Below are 16008 nucleotides of genomic sequence, written 5' to 3' on the forward strand. Positions count from 1 at the left end.
CCAGAAAGCCTTGGCCTCAGGGGCCCAGAAGCCCATTGCTGCGGTCTGAACGCCTGAGTCCCTGCAAAACCAGATGTTGAAATCCTAACTGCCAAGGTGATGGCGTGAGGAGGCGGGGCCTCGGGGAGGTGACCCCCAAGAGCGGGGCTCGTGGTACTACTAAGGAGGCCCCAGAGAGCCCCTGCCAGGGCCGCACCTGAGCGCGACAGCCTCCCGATCTCCAGCTTCCCGGCCCAGAACGGTGACTCAGAGAGCCCCTGCCAGGGCCGCACCTGAGCGCGACAGCCTCCCGATCTCCAGCTTCCCGGCCCAGAACGGTGACTCAGAGAGCCCCTGCCAGGGCCGCACCTGAGCGCGACAGCCTCCCGATCTCCAGCTTCCCGGCCCAGAACGGTGACTCAGAGAGCCCCTGCCAGGGCCGCACCTGAGCGCGACAGCCTCCCGATCTCCAGCTTCCCGGCCCAGAACGGTGACCCAGAGAGCCCCTGCCAGGGCCGCACCTGAGCGCGACAGCCTCCCGATCTCCAGCTTCCCGGCCCAGAACGGTGACTCATTCCCGGTGTCTCCGACGCACCGCCGGGCTGCTTTTCCTGAATCAGTCTACTCTGGAGGAGAATTCAGTCCTCCCGGGAGGATCCAGAAATAAAGACGCGACCCTCAAAGCTGCTCCGCGAGCCGACCTGGCCCCGGGGGCGCCTGTGGCGGTTTCCCTCCTCCAAGGCCTGTTGCTGGCAGGGCAGGTGAGCCGGCGGTGCAGGCCCACAGGCAGCTCTCCCTGACCCCCAGGGAGCCCCCGGCTTTGGCCCATGGGGGCCTGGGAGTGGTGACAGACGAGATCCAGGAGATGTGAGCGTGGGGTCCAGCAGCTGAGGCAGGGACCCCCATGTCACTCCATCACCCCGAGATGACTGTCAGCAAGGGGGACAGTCTCAGTGCAGGCCTCATCACCCCACAGGTGTCCTGGGCAGGACGGCCCCCTTGCTGACGCCCCAGGGAGGGGGCGGGCACACCACAGGACATCAACAACCCCCCCCCAGGTACAGGGTAGTGTCTCCCCAACTATAGGGTGGTGACCCCCAGTTTTAGTGTCCCCCAGTTACGTGGTAGTATCCTGGTTATAAGGTAGTGCCCCTTAATTACAGGGCAGTGACCCCCAGTTATGGGGTTGTCACCAGAGCTCAGCTAATGAGAAGCTGGCAGTTTGCCGGCAGCCAAGAGCGTGTCTCCGAGGGACGCAGGCTCTCTTCAGACATGTCACGGTCACACACGAGACCCAGCCTGCTTCCTGGGGAAGAGAACGAGGCCTTGGGGCAAACACAGAGCTGGCTCAGAGTCTCAAGGACCTCCTCGTGTCCCGAGAGCACTCCTGAGCCCCAAGACCCCCTCGAGCCTTCCTCCTCCCTGCTGGACGGTCCCGCAAGCTTCGACAACAAAAGCAGCCTGAGGGGCCTCGGGAAGATGCGGCTCATTGCACAAAGGGTTTATCGAAGCAGCCAAACCCGGGACTTGCTTCACGCTGTCCTTCCAGACGGAGCTCCGTCAACAAAGTTGCATTTCACTGGAATCCTAAGGACCAAGATAGAGTTTTTGAAGATGTTGCATCCAATGGGGTGAACCCCTTAGAAGTCTAGGAAGAAAAACTGTAATAAGACCCTAGAACATGCCGGAAAGGGACCAACCTACACCCAGTAGAATTTCAGCAGCATTACTTATGCAAGACTGAAAATGGGCAGAATTTTAAGGCAAAGGTTGAAACACCAACTCTCCACCGTTGGCAGGTGTGACTCTCTCAGCCCCCTTGACCAGCTTTCCGAAGGGTAATTTGACAACAGGTTGAAAAGGCCCCAAGATGTGCCCTTTGCACGGGAAGTCTGCTCCAGTCATTTGTCCTTAGTTCTGTATGAAGGGGGGGCCGTGACGGGACTTATTCCGCAAGTGCTTGACTTGGGGGTGCTCCTTCTTGCTGACTGGGAGGCGTGACTCCCGCCGGGAGATCACCGGGCCCACTCGGGCACTTGCCGCCCGTCAGGGGGCCGCCATCTCTGTTTGGCGGGGCGGGTGCCGCTCCCCGGCTCTGCCTCCTGACGCAGGGCTCCCTGGAGACCCCCGCGAGGGGCGCCCTCGGCTGCTGCCTCCCGATGAAGAAGTAAATGGCGGGGTTCACAGCGCTGTTGATGGAGGACAGGAGGATGCAGATGTCATTGAGAGTCTGGTTTCCCACTTCCCACACCAGGAACCTGATGATGCTGAGGGGCATGCCGCACAGAAAAAAGACCAGGTCGGTGAGCAGAATGCCCAGCCACAGCTTTCTGGGCAGGTGCAGCTGGGTGCTCTCCCGGACCCGCAGGAACAGCAGCAGGCTGGATGTGCCCATGATGGACAGGAGGAGCAGAATCCACACGTTGGTGATGGTGACGGTCGCAGAGCAGAAACCGGTTGTCCGGAGGGACGGCTGAGGGCAGGCGTGGCCTCGCAGGATGGTCACCAGAAAGGTCAGGAGCCAGAGGAAGACGCTCACGATGGCTGACAGGTGCTTGGGACAATGGCACCGGTACCAAATAGGGAAGAGGACAGACAGACAACGCTGGAAGCTGATGGCTGTCATGATACCCAGCCCAGTGAAATAGGAGAAGAACCTCAGGATCATGAAGATACTGGAAAGATGAAAGCAGTACTGGAGGAAAGACCTGAGGATCTGTCGCACACAGAACACGATCTGCAAACCCAGGTGCATGAAATCCGCCACCGCGAGACTGAGGTTGTAGATGCAGAAGGAGTTTTTCTTGATGGACAAACGGACAAGCCAGATTACGACTCCATTTCCCACCAACCCACAAAGGGCCACGACCACCGTGATGGACCGGAAGAGCACGTGGCTAGTAGTCTCCACTCTCAGCGACGTCCCTATGGCATCATTGCTGGAATCGTTGATGACCGTGCAGTACAGGTCCATGCTGGGGAGGACTGAGCTCAGGAGGGTCCTGCTGTGCTCCTCGGACAGGTGGGCTCTGGGCACCCCTGGGCAGGCAAAGACAGAAACGCGGAGTCTCGGGCAGGTAAGCAGGTGTCTGCTCTTCCTCCGTCCTTCCCTCCCTTTGTCTCTGTCTTCCCCTTCCCTCTATTCCCACACCCTCACACCCCCCCCGGCCACAGATGTCCTGAGCGAGAGGCCGTCCTGCTGTTCTCGGCTCTCCCTAGGGGATGGGATAAGCTCTCGGCTTCACCCTCATGGGCCGGGCCCCTCGAGCATCAGCATGGCTCACTCACGTCTGCATCCAGCCACCTGATTTGCTGGATGTCCCGTCCAGGTCAGGCTCCGAGCTGAATGCAGAGGTGGCGGGAACTGGGGAGACCCAGTCTCTGCCCTCTGGGAAACTCAGGTAACAACGATTTACAGGGTGATAGAGCTCTGAGACTCAGAGGAGAGAAAGAAGGGGCCGCCACTTGAGTTAAAGACATCGAAGTTATTGGGAGAAGGGAAGCATGATGCACAGAACCCACTCGAGGAAGGGTCCAAGGTGTGGGGAGCAAGTCCACTGCAAGGGCGGAGCTCTGAGTGCGGCAGGCACGTGGAGAGCGTTTGGGATACGAGGGAGAGGACACGAGGCAATGTAAGGGTGAGCACAGGCATCTGGTCTACCTCCTTCCTTGGGTCCAGATGGTGAGTTGGGTGAGCTCAGCAGCAGCCACGTGCACTGGTGCGTGCCGTGGGAGCCATGCCCCAACCCCAAAGGGGTCTCCCACACTGCCTCTGCTTCTGTACGACCCATGCGCTCGTGACCCCAAAGACAGCCAGCCCCCAAAGGTGCTCTGTGGCCCCTAAGGGCTGTGAGTTTTAGTATCCCAGGAGCTGTGGTAGACAGAAGACTGGCTTCTCCCAGAGACACCCGTGTCCTAATCCCTGGAATCTGTGAGTATGGGAGGTTGGCAAGAGGGAATGAAGGTTGCTAATGAGCTGGCCTTAAAATAGGGAGGTGATCCTGGATTATCCGAGCGGGTCCTAATGTAACCACAGGGTCCCTCTAAGGGGGAGGCAGAGCCGGAGCGTCAGAGAGGAGGGGGTTGTGGCAGCTGAGGTCGCAGTGCTGTGTCGTTGGCTCTGAAGATGGTGGCCCCCGGGAGACTGGGGACGCTGGCGGCCTCCAGAAGCCGAGAAAAGACCAGGGAACAGATCGTCCCATGGAGCCTCCAGAAGGAACGCAGGCCTCCCCAGGAACACATCCCAGCGAGACCACCACGGATTTGGGGCCTCTGGAATGGCAAGGTGACAGCAAGGTGACAGATGTGTGTTGTTCGAGGCAGCTAGATCTGGTGGGAAATTGCTCCAGGGCAGTTGGGACACTCACAGTGACCCATTCCGCCACTGGAGGCCTCAGGATCCTGCCTTTGGGTGCCGTATTTCTTAGCTTTCCCTCCCTCAATTCCCAGCTTTTCCTAATTTGTTACTCGGGCTTCCTCAGCCCCTCTCCTGTCTTCTTCCCTGGAAGAAGGTGGTGGCTTCCAGGCCACTCTCCTTGGCATGCTGCTCTTTGCTCTTTAAACCATGTCCCTGTGTTCCAACCTCCTCTGTTCCCAGGGCTTCCTGTTGGTCCCTCAGTTCCCAGATAAGACGCATTTCACCCCCGACTTACTTACCAGCCTGCCTACCGATCACACCACGTACAAGACCACCCCCCAAACTTGAGCTCTTCACTGCACGTTTCTTATTTCTACGGATCATGCAACCGCACCAGCCCCTCCGCTCCTAAACGTGGGGATCACGGGAGGCACTGGGGGACTCTGGCCACACCGTCGGGATTCCTGCCCACCCCCACGCCCCACCCACGGGTGCCTTTGTGCAACAGCCTCGAGCTCCCTGTGCCTCCGTTTTTCAACTTAAGTGGGGGCTGGCAAGCCTCTATGGATCGCAAATATTACAGGCCCTGTGGCAGCGGGTCTCCGCGGAGCTCGTCAGCTCTGCTGCTGTAGCCGAAAGCAGGCACAGGCAACACGTAGCGGGTGAACAGCTCACTTACACACGCCGAAGTTTGAATTCCAGGTAATTTTCACTGCCGCAAGATATTATTGTTTTTTTTAAGTTTCCAAGCATTTAAAAACGTAAAAGCCATTCTCAGCTCACAGGCTGAACAAAAACAGAAAATGGACAGGATGTGGCCCACGGGCCATAGTTTGCCAACCTGTGGTCAGTGGTGATGAGGGTCATGATGTCCCCTCCTCACCGGGTTTTTATGAAACTAAAGTCCCCGAATCCTTGTAAGACACTTAGAGTGATGTCTGGCACATAGTAGGTCCTCAGCGAGTGAGAGCTATTGTTGCCGTCACTGTCACTGTCCTCAACTCCTGCCTCTCCCTCTGTGCCCTCCATCCAGTGCACCCAGGGACGCTCAGTTCTGTCCCAGTGGTGCTTCCAGTCCACCTCCACGTGGTCCTTCATGGTGCGTGACGACACTGCACATAGTAAGACCGCCCTTCCCTGGGCCTGTGGTTCTTGAATACGGCTGTGAGACTAGTTCTGAACAAGAGTCCTCAGGGGAAGGTCACTTGTGATGGGAACTTTATTTCCTGGCTTGAGACCTTCCAGAGCTCCCTCTCCTTCCCCCATGGGGACCCACCTGGGGGCTCTGAGCAACTATGTCTTGCAACAGGCATGAAATGTGAGTAAAAACACAAAAAAGCAAAATGAAACAAATAAAAAACTTTGTGGTTTTAAGACGCTGAGGTTGAGGGATTGTTTGTTACCATGACATAACTTAGCGTGCGCTGACTGATACAATTTGCTTCTTTCCACTCCCTCTCTGTTCACACTCTTGGCTGTCTCATTTGTTCCTCTGCCTCTAGCAGCGCCTGCTCCCACGGATGATCCCCGCCATCAGCACACTGGCCTTCCCCTTCTTACCCCCTCAGAGGAGACTTCAGAGTAACAGCAGTGTGCTGCCCCCCGCCCCCCCTCCCCGGTCTCATCCTGCGGGTCCTGCTGTCTCCTCTGCTGTGACCCTCACCGTCACACTCCCTGTCCTCCGGGAATCCTGGCTTACCTGCGGTGCACGTCAGCCCCATCGTCTTCCCTGTCTCCACGGCTTTGCATAACGAGTGACCTGTGCGTCCTGCAGCCCTATGGGGATTATGTCCACATCATTCCTATCTGTCCTTCCAGGCTCAGCTCAGGAGTCATCTCCTCCAGGAAGCTCTCCTTAACCCTTTGCTGCTGGCCCTACTCTTCAGTTAGCATTCCCAGAATACTTTCTTCCATCATAAGGCTGGAACCAGGAGGACAGCCTGGAAGGGAGAGAAGTCTGCAAAGACTCCCCATCCAGGCCGTGGACTCCACAGCAGGCTTTGAGGGAGGGGCGTGAGCAGCTCACAGATTCGGTTTTAGTTATGATGCTTTGGGCCATTTACATCACGTCCAGGTGAAGACGGTGAGCACGTCCAGGTGGCTGCTGGACACAGAGGCTGGGATTTGGGAAAAGCTGCGGTCCGGAGGCACGGATTCGGCCAACATCATGATGCGAGTGTCGGCAGAGCCTCTGAAGAGGGTGACAGCACAGAGCGGGAAGGACAGAGCTGGGGGAGGACGCCATCCAGCACGTAGACAGGAAAGGACCAGCAGAGGCACACTGCAGGGGGCGGGTGCAGAGGAAGAAAACCGCACAGCTACGCGCAGAGCGCCCCAGCCAAGCGGACCAGTGTGGTCTCAACTCCTTGGAAGTTTGAGCTTGTGAGATAGGTTAACGGCCTGAAGGATTTAGCATATTTCAGGTTGTCCTAGACGGTAGATCCGTAAGGAGATGAAACAACCTTCTAGTAAAGTGGACGATGGATCGCTAGGAAACTGACGTGACCACAGAGAACTTTCACTTTGCTCACCAAAACGTCCCGGGGCGCTGTCTCCAAGGGAACCTGCTCCCAATGGCCGGTCACCAGGTCCGGTGGCTGCAGGAGGGTCAGGGCATCCAGGCCATGTCCACAGTGACGTGCTCACCCGGGTCCGAGGCCTCCTCTCAAGGGAGCCGAGCAGCTGCCGGCCTCCGTAGCTGTCTGGCGCGGCCGGTTTAAGGTCTCGCCGCGCTGCGCAGTCCTGACACAGCAACAGCACCGTCACTCCATCCAACGACAGGGTGGGAATGCTGGGGTGGCGTAGGCGGACAGGGGTGAGACACGGATTGGTGAAAACTGGGGAAAACCCCACTGGAGACCCGTCCAGAAGCTGCACGACCGAGGCCTCGATGCTCCCCACCCCACGGAGGTGTGAGACCCAAGCCCAGACGCCGGGAGACACGGCAGGTTCTAGGACAAAGCGATGATGATGGCAGGGGGGTGGGGAAGAAGCCTCAGACGCAGGAGGAACGCCGTCTGGGGTCCGACCTCCCAGGGGACACGAAGTGACAAGGACAAAGTGTGGATGACCAACTCTTACCTGGACGCGCGTGCAAGGGAGGAGCCGGTGGGCGAGGGCGGGCAGGGCCTCCCGGAGCTTCTGGGGAGGGCGGCAGCAGTCTCGCTTATCAAGGGGCTTCAGGTCCCGTGTGTCTTCCTGTGGCAGGGCCACGGCCAATCAGAGTCCGAGCACCGCCTCGGGGGGACTATCTCGTTATCTGCTCTGTGTCCCCGCATTTCCTCCCGTGTCACCTCACCCTCACTGTAGCCTCCGTGTGTTCTCAGCACCGTTGTTCCCCGTGACGTCTTCCACTAGCTTCCGCGACATGTTTACACGGCACCAGAGGTGCTGCGGGTCTGCGCCCATCCCCCGGGATGACGTTGGACGGTTTGCACTATTGCGCGTGTCTCAGAGGCGAAGCCTTCATGGAGGGTCCCTTGGCTTGGTGAGATGCCCTGCGGGGCCGCCACACTGTGCTCGGGGTCTTTCCCCCGGGGTCATGCCCAGACCCTCCCAGATGCTCTGCCCCCTCATGTCCCACGGGTCTCAGCCTCCCGCACAGTCGCCCCGCGCACGAGCACCCTGGTCCTACAGCAGCGGGATGGGCCCTGGGGTGCAGAGGGCTGCATCGTGCCATCTGAAGGAGCGAGTCGCACCAGGAGCTCCAGGACCACGGTTTCGTGCCACAGACAGGCCAGCCCTCAGGGAGCGACAGCAGAATGGCAAGGAAGGGGACAGGACAGTCTGGCCCAGCTTGCCGGGGAGAAGGAGAGGTCAGAAATCAAGGACGAAAGTCTCCACCCTGGGCACACTCAGCAGGGGCCCACCTGGGCTCCTGAGCACCCCCCAGGGACAGATGCACCCAGAAATCGCTCCGTCATGCTCCCCAGACTCCCACCGGAAGGGTTTTCCCACTGTGTGCAGTTTTGCTGAACGGTCGCACAGTTCAACGTCAGGGACCTGCAGGAGAGGAGAGAGGATGGAAGACGTGCCTCTCACTGCCCACGGGAGAGGACGTCGTCATGTCTGCCTGGAACACGGCTGCATTTCTTCGGCTCAGGGGCCTGGGGCAGCTGGCTCAAGCCTCTCAACGGAACACCGTTCACTAAAAAGGCACCACTTCCCTCCCTTTCCAAGCCTCGTAGATGTCTACAGCCATGGTGTGCAAACGCCCCCATCTTCAGACCCCAAAGAGCGTGTGTGTCGGCAAATTTTATCTAGAGATACTTACCATCCTAGAAATTAGAAAATACATGTATTCTGTGAAGTCATTAAAAATAAAAATAACCCACTGCATGTTAACATGAATAGCATATTTTTTATGAAAAAATAAACGATTTCTTAGAACAACAACTTTCAGAGGGAACAGCAGCATCATCGTGCTCGTCGGCACGTCTCCCCGGTGTCTGGCTTACGGGGCCGCCGCTGGATTCCCGCGTCCGTTTCCGTGCAGCCTGTCGCACAACGTCCTTTCGGTCCACGCAGAGGACGGCCTGGCCTCACACAGATAGGCTGCAGGAACAGGAGGGAGGATTTTGAAAGCCCTTGAGACACTCTTCCGTGAACTGGAAAATACTCTTCCTCAAAAGGCCACCAAACCCTAGAAGTGCTTGTGTCTGAACACTCAGTGACAGCGCGGAATCTGAAACCAGATCGACACGCTTTTCATGCTCCGTGAGGTGAAAATCCATCCATCCCAACTGCACCCTGATCGGATCTCCCGTTCACGAGTGATTCTGTAACATCACATGCTAGTTCCTTGGAAAATGCCATCCATCGAGTTACGCGGACCTTCCAAATATTGACACATGTCACTGTAAACTGCCGGTATGTCTGTCCGTCGGTCACATTTGTTCGTGTCCCCACGAATGTCCTCGGAGAACTCTAACTCGGGAAGCTGTGACGGGCCACGCAGCAGGCATACGTGTTCAGGACGGCGAACTTCTCCTCGAAGGCCCACGTGGCGTCATTGGTGATAAAAACCTCCAGTCATTTTCCTTGAAATGACAAGGTCACTTTGCTCATCTGAGGAAATTTCTTCCAGAACTCCTACCGCGAAGACCCACAGTTAGTCCGTCGGCAAGTCTTTCAAGATGACGACCCACGGAATTCAACAGGCTAGTTGGGTGGTCGGCGCGAGCCATCGCAGGGCACTCCCACTCAGCAAGACCACTGCACTTGGACGTTTGGAAAAGCACGTGCGTGTGCAAATGCGTCCAATCACTCGAGACAGAAACACTCACGTACTCCATGTCCCGTGAAGTGAAGGCTTCCTGCTTCGTCGAGGATCCAGGACGTTCCTGTGTGAGGCTGGCTTCCCCGACAGTCCTGCGCGGCCGTGCCGATGGCCCAGAGCACGCTCCACGGGAGCCTGTCCCCCTGCCCTGACTCGGGCCCCGGCTGCGCTGTCAGCCAGCACCGTGCTGGCCGGCGGCCGTTAGCGCAGAGCTCGGCAGAGCTGTCCCAGAAGCCACGAGACCCCGAGGAGGTATTCGACACTTGAAATGTTTTAGCACTTGGGTTTGCTGCCAGACATTCATATAAAGATGACCGGCGTCAATAATTAGATTAATACTCACCATTAGGCCGCGTCCATACATTTGCCCAAGTGTATGTGAAGATGATGTACTGACCCAGTTTTCATGAAGAAGAGAAGCGTTACTATGTCACCGCAAAGAGGGGAGAGCGTGATTCTCCGTGACCGACCCGGCACCCGTGGGCGCTCAGCAAGGTCAGCCCCACGGGGGAAGCGAGGGGCCGCGGTGACACGGAGCAGTGGCAGAGTGAAAACAGGGACACCTGCCGTGTTTACTCGGAAGCCATGGGCAAAGTGCGGGCAAAGTGAGGCGACTCTCAGAGCTGGAAGGAGGGAGGGACAGAGGGCCCAGAGCCCACCACCAGCCGGAGGAGAGAGAGAGGGTCTGCATCCTGGGGGGGTGCCCCAGGCTCATCTCGGGTATTTCCTGCTTCAATTCCAGAATCAGGCATTCCATGCAGGAGCGCTGGTCCCTTTCACTGGGGAACCGTGTCAGCAGCAGCCCAGATCTGGTGCAGGTGCCCCTGTTACGGGGATGTCATTTCTCGGGGGCCCTCTCTGTGGACAGAGCAGGGAAACGTATGCTGTAGACCAATCCAGCATTTTAAAAATTAACACATGTGGACTTGGTACCCTCTTTGCTTTCCTTTCCTTTCGTTTTAACCAAGACAAAGTCAAACTTCTAGTTTTAGCCATCAAGGGAAAATTGCAGGTGATCATATCTGTAAGACACCGAGACGCTTAGTTGGCGGAACGTAATGCTGACTCCCAATTTGAAAGATGATCAGGAATAGAAGGAAACTCTTCAGCCTGGCCATCAAACGTCATATGCGGTGCTAAACCGGGAATCGTTGCAGTTAAAACCAAATCAAGAGGTTAGAGCTAATACTGAAAGTGCTAAGGGAAGCCAGCCGGGGCAAAACCATGCTTGAAAAATAGATATCTAGGAAAAATGGACAGGAGGAAACAAACAGCCAAAGTTTTTGGATGATGCAGAGAAAATGATTTTTGAAAATCCTTAGCAGCATAAAGAAAGATCTAGAAGTTTCCCGTGGTCTTCATCTGAAAGCATCAGACTTTTTGATTTCCACATTCAGGGAAACTCCAATCAAAGCTACACAGACTCAGAAATCTGGCCCCGAAGCGTGTCGGGAAGAAGATGGGAAATGTGCCACCAGGCCGCCCGCCACTCCCCCGGGATGGGATGTTCGATTCACGGTCCTGGCTGAGGTCACGCTGGGGGTGCTCCAGGCTCCACGTGGCTTTCCCGCCAGCGGTCTTCCCCACCAGACCACGGACCCAACGTGTAGCTGGGCCAGCCAGCCGCTGTGTGCATGTCAGTGGTATATTTGAAGGCCAGAGACATAACCCACAGGTGGACCCTGGCCCCAGGCCCCTCTGGGAGCTGGGCTTGGGCCAGAATGCCGTACACAAGGGGCCATGATCGTGCTGTATCTCAGTATCGCTGTGAATCCAAACCGTGACCAACACCCCGCTCATGTCTGGGTGTTACCTCTCTCCAATGTAGTGACTCAGGGAGTGGTACAGCCACTGCCAGGCCCAGTGGCCGCGGGGTGGCCAGCTCCTTCCTGCGGGAAGCCTGGCCTCATCGGCAGGCAGTGGGTTCCAGGTTGGACTACCGCTCAGGTATGGAAACCAGAAAAGCCTCGTGACTTTCGTGGGCCAGCTCCCTGGTCCTCGTGGGCGTCCATCCTTGCTGTCTCTGGGTTGCGGACCGGGTGGTGACCTTGTGGGCGCCCCCCTCTTTTGCCCCTGGCAATACCAAGGTCAGCGACATCTGGACTTGCTATAGGTCAGGCCCCCTGCTGCCCCACTGTGTTCAGATTCTGTCTCTCCACGTTTCTCAGACGCCTGACACGCCGCACCAACCACGCATCCCGTCCAGAATCCCACCCACTGCTGGGACATCTCCTAGTCATGGTCCCCGCCCGTGAGTCTGTGCCGCCAGCAGACCATGGGCGACCCTGCTCCACACCCCATCCCTGCTCCTGCTCTCTGACCAACCAGGGTCTCCGGGGAAGCAGGCTCTGTGACAGAGGGCAGTGTGTAAGATGTCTGTCAGGGGGTGCTCCTGGGGAAAGGATGGGACGGGAAGGGAAGGGAGGGGAGGGGAGGAGGCATGGCAGCAGGAGAGCTGGAATATTTGGCAATCTCAAAGGAGGCCACAGCTGGGGCACTCAGAAGCCAGGCAGCCCTTCAGCAATGACTTGACGGGAGCGAGAGGGCCAGACCTCCACCCCCAGGTCCCATGCGGGCTGCCTGGACACGGCATGACCTTGGGGGCAGCACTCTCCCCAGATGGGTCTGTACGTGGGGGCTGGCAGCTGGGGGCTTTCAGCAGGCGGTGCTCCCTGCCGGTCAGGGAGACATCCCTTCATCCTGGGAGGATCTGGGTGGTGCCGGCGTGTGTCCCTCTCAGCGTTTGACTTAATGAACTGAATCTTAAAATCTGACCACCAGCACTTTCAAAGAGGTGAAGCACCTCAGCCCAGTCGTCAGATACATTCTGGGTCACCCCCCTTCCTGATCCTTCCACTGCACTCGGAGTCACGCCTACTGTCTCATGGATTTTTATCTCTCGTTTCCCATTATTTTTCCCAGCTGTTCTTGATCCAATAAACCGATTCCATGATCCCCCAGTGGGTTACAGTCTGTACTTTGGAAAACACCCTCGTATAGAATTAAAATTGCACTGTCCCCATGTGCCCCTACCAGGCTATTAAGGACAGGGCCCGACTTTGAAAGCCCAGCATTCCGTACGCTGGGTGGCACCTGGCAGAAGTCCATCAGCGTTTTAAAAATCTAATCTAAGTTCCTAAATCTAATCTCATCTAAATTCCTAAAACCTAATCTGAAAGCTCTTCCCCGTGCACAGAGACAGAACATTGTGATAAAACGTGAGAGCCCACTGGGCGGGTCCGTGCGGTCACCGAGCTGAGTCCCAGAGACAGCCGACCGGGAAGGCGGGGCCGCAACGCCAGCGCCCAGGGACCCGTTCCCAGCGCTGGGACCACCATGCAGCCTGGCTCCCTGGCGTCCACCCCCGCCACCTGCAGCCCGCTGGCCTGAGACACTTGTCACACGTGTGCTTTCTCGGAGCCGCCCTGAGCAACCAGGAGACCCCACGTGAACACGCATGCTCCCTTATAGGACGAGAAATAGTTAAGACATTTCTTTTTTTCTTTTTTTTAAAGATTTTATTTATTATTTATTTGACAGAGAGAGAGAGACAGCCAACAAGAGAAGGAACACAAGCAGGGGGAGCGGGAGAGGAAGAAGCAGGCTCCCAGCAGAGGAGCCTGATGCGGGGCTCGATCCCAGAACGCCAGGATCACACCCTGAGCTGAAGGCAGACACTTAACGACTGAGCCACCCAGGCGCCCCTAGTTAAGACATTTCTTAGGTCGATCCCAGGCCAAAGTCTTCAGCGAGGTCAGCTCTGCCTGTCAGGGACCCTCGGCCCACACGGGTCACCAGAGCTGACTCTCCCTCTCTCATTTCTCTCTTATTTTCAATCGTGGAAGTGTAATTGGCATACAATGTCCCATCGGTTTTGGGTGTGTATCTGTGATTTGATATTTCTGTACGTTATGGGACTTCAGTTCCTCGGGTGTTACTGACTCTATTCCCGGGCGGCCCTTTGCATCACGTCTTTCCCTTACAACCAGGAGCGTGCCCTGTTAGTGCCCTCCACCGTTCTGCCCACCCTGCTAACTAACCGTGTGTTCTCCGTATTTGTGACTCAGTTCATGTTTTGTGCTGTTTGGTTCCACTTAGGGGTGAAATCAGACGGCATTTGTCTTCCTCCCTCCAACCTCATTCACTCTGCATCACTGACCCCGTAACGTCACAAACGGCAGATCTCGCTTTTTCCTACGGCTGAATGATGGCCCGTCGTGTGTTCACCGCGTCCTCGTCCCTTCAGCCATCGAGGGACTCGTGGGTCGCTTCCACGGCCGGCTGTTGTGAATAGTGCCGCCGTGAACACGGAGAGGCTGATACCTCTCCGGGCTGGGGTTTTCATTTCCTTTGGATAAATACCCAGAGTGACGTTGCTGAGTCATAGGGTAATTCTAGTTTTTCTCTTTCTTTCTCTGTCTCCCTGACTGTGTTTCTCTCTCGTTTTCTGTCTGTCTGTCTCTGTCTCATCCCTGTCCCCCAGTACATCCCCAGTTCATCAGACCCAGGATCAGGGTCAGCCAGTGTTCTCGGGGGCACGTTGGTGAGGATCGCGTCCCCTGAGCCAGGAAGCGCACGTCCTACCGGAGGCAGAGGCTGCGAACAGACATTCACCTCTGAGTTCTGAGTTTCTGCTCACGTGTCTTTCCCAACGTCATTTCTTCCTAACTTGGAACCCTGGGCCAGGCCGAGAGCGTCGGGGCCACCTAAGGCCACGGTCAGCTCACAGGGCACGTCCCCACCCTGCTATGACACGTTCTCCTTAATGAAACCTCAAACAAATCACACCAGCCCTGTTCGAGTTGTGGCATTGGTGTCAGGATGTTTTGCTCTCACGTGTAAGGGAGACACAGTGGTTAAGGTGTTTATAACAGGGTGAGGTGGGAGGAGGAGAAAATCCTCAAGAGGTGGTCTGCCTGCCCTTGGCCGTGCGGGGTTTCCCTGGGGAGTGGGGGGTGGGGAAACTGCATTTCACCTAGGGGAGGGGCCTGAGCCCTGGTCTCAGCCCAGAGAAGGCACTGGGCCTCAGTGTCCCCTCCTGCACCCTGGGTCCGACCAGGCCCTCATGGGCACCCCTACCCTGAGCCTCGCTCTCTCGCTGTCCTTTTCCCGGACAGCTGCCTCGCTCGCCACCAGAAGCACGCTCATGACTCTGTTTCAGCACCATGTGCCATGGAGGAGCCTCCAGGGAACATAGGCCGCGGTCTGGGCCCTCAAACGCACACAGTCTCCGCAGGTGAGCCCAGGGTGCTGCGCGGCACCCCTGATGATGGCACAGTGAGAAAGGGGCCTGGGTGTCTTGACAGGCAAGGACTCTGCTCCCCAGCCCTCTGTCCAGCCGTCTCAGAGCTGCTGGGACGCTGCAGACTTCAGGGCCGGAGAGGGTCCCGCACAACTGGGAAACCACACGCCAAGTTAGGTGCCTGGTGGGAGAAAGAGCCCAGAGGTTTTCACTTCGCAAGCAACCCTGCTTGAGGGCTGCACACTGTTCTGGGCTCCACGCTGGGACGTGAAGGGTCACCAAGAGCTGGTTCTTGGAGCCTGGCTGGCTCGTGAGAGACGTCCAAGATTTGGGTGATGGGGCTTGGACAGGGGATGGTGAGTCCTCCCAGGAAAGGGCTCCGTGCATCTTACAGAGCCTAGGAAAGGCCATGATGACCCCAGAGAAGATGGATGAGGTGGCCCCTGGCCTGTAGCCTGAGGGCGACCGCGTCACATTAGTCCTGCCCTACGCCACACGTACATTGAGGGTTTTCTCCAGCCGTGCTCTTGGCGGCTCTCTGAGCCCCAAAACAGGGAGCAGAGCTCCCCTGCCGCGGGCGCGCACCTGCAGTCCCACGGGGTCTTCCGTTCCAGTGGCTCCTGGCCTCACACATGGGGTCCCAGGACGTGAGCTGCTCACCTCAGAGGCTACGTCTTCAACACAATGTGATGAGGACTCGAAGTGGAAAACGGGGCTTTGCTCAGGCCCAGGACCCCACGAGCACGTCTCACCGCCGTGACACAGGCTGCCCGGCTGCCCCTCTGTCTGCAGAGATTTTGCTGAGACTAGAACATTCTCCAAACTGGATGGCGCTTCCGAGCTCTCACCTCCCTGAAGGTCCAGAGACTTCCGTGGGGTTCATTAACCCGCTGGTTAGAAAAAAACAGTCGAGCTCAAACTGTATGGAGCCCCCCCCCCCCGTGGGCACCCGCCTCCGAGATGAGCTGCAGACGGAGCTGTCTGCGTGCTGGTGGGCAAAGCTGCTGCCAAGCCTCGCCCCACCCCCCGCTCACTCCATTGGACCCCGAATGTAAACTCGAATGAGGCAGAGACCGCTCCTATCTATTCACTGTTCCATCCTCTTGCGCCAGAAAGAAGTTTCCACAACAAGTGGTGCTCACGGAGCATCTC

The 16008-nt window shown here is 57.4% G+C and overlaps 1 protein-coding gene across 1 annotated transcript; it reads right to left on the reverse strand.

Moving 5' to 3' along the window:
- Positions 1–1994: 1994 nt before the first annotated feature.
- On the reverse strand, positions 1995–6057 carry LOC123778370 (mas-related G protein-coupled receptor member X2-like). The gene is given in 3 exon segments (XM_045775654.2): positions 1995–2107; positions 2110–3018; positions 6036–6057. Coding segments are annotated over 3 exon segments (1044 nt in total).
- Between the last annotated feature and the right edge of the window lie 9951 nt (positions 6058–16008).

The sequence above is a fragment of the Ursus americanus genome, chromosome 24 (assembly GCF_024610735.1).
Source record: "Ursus americanus isolate L20-20 chromosome 24, mUrsAme1.1.p, whole genome shotgun sequence".
Classification (NCBI taxonomy): Eukaryota; Metazoa; Chordata; class Mammalia; order Carnivora; family Ursidae; genus Ursus; species Ursus americanus.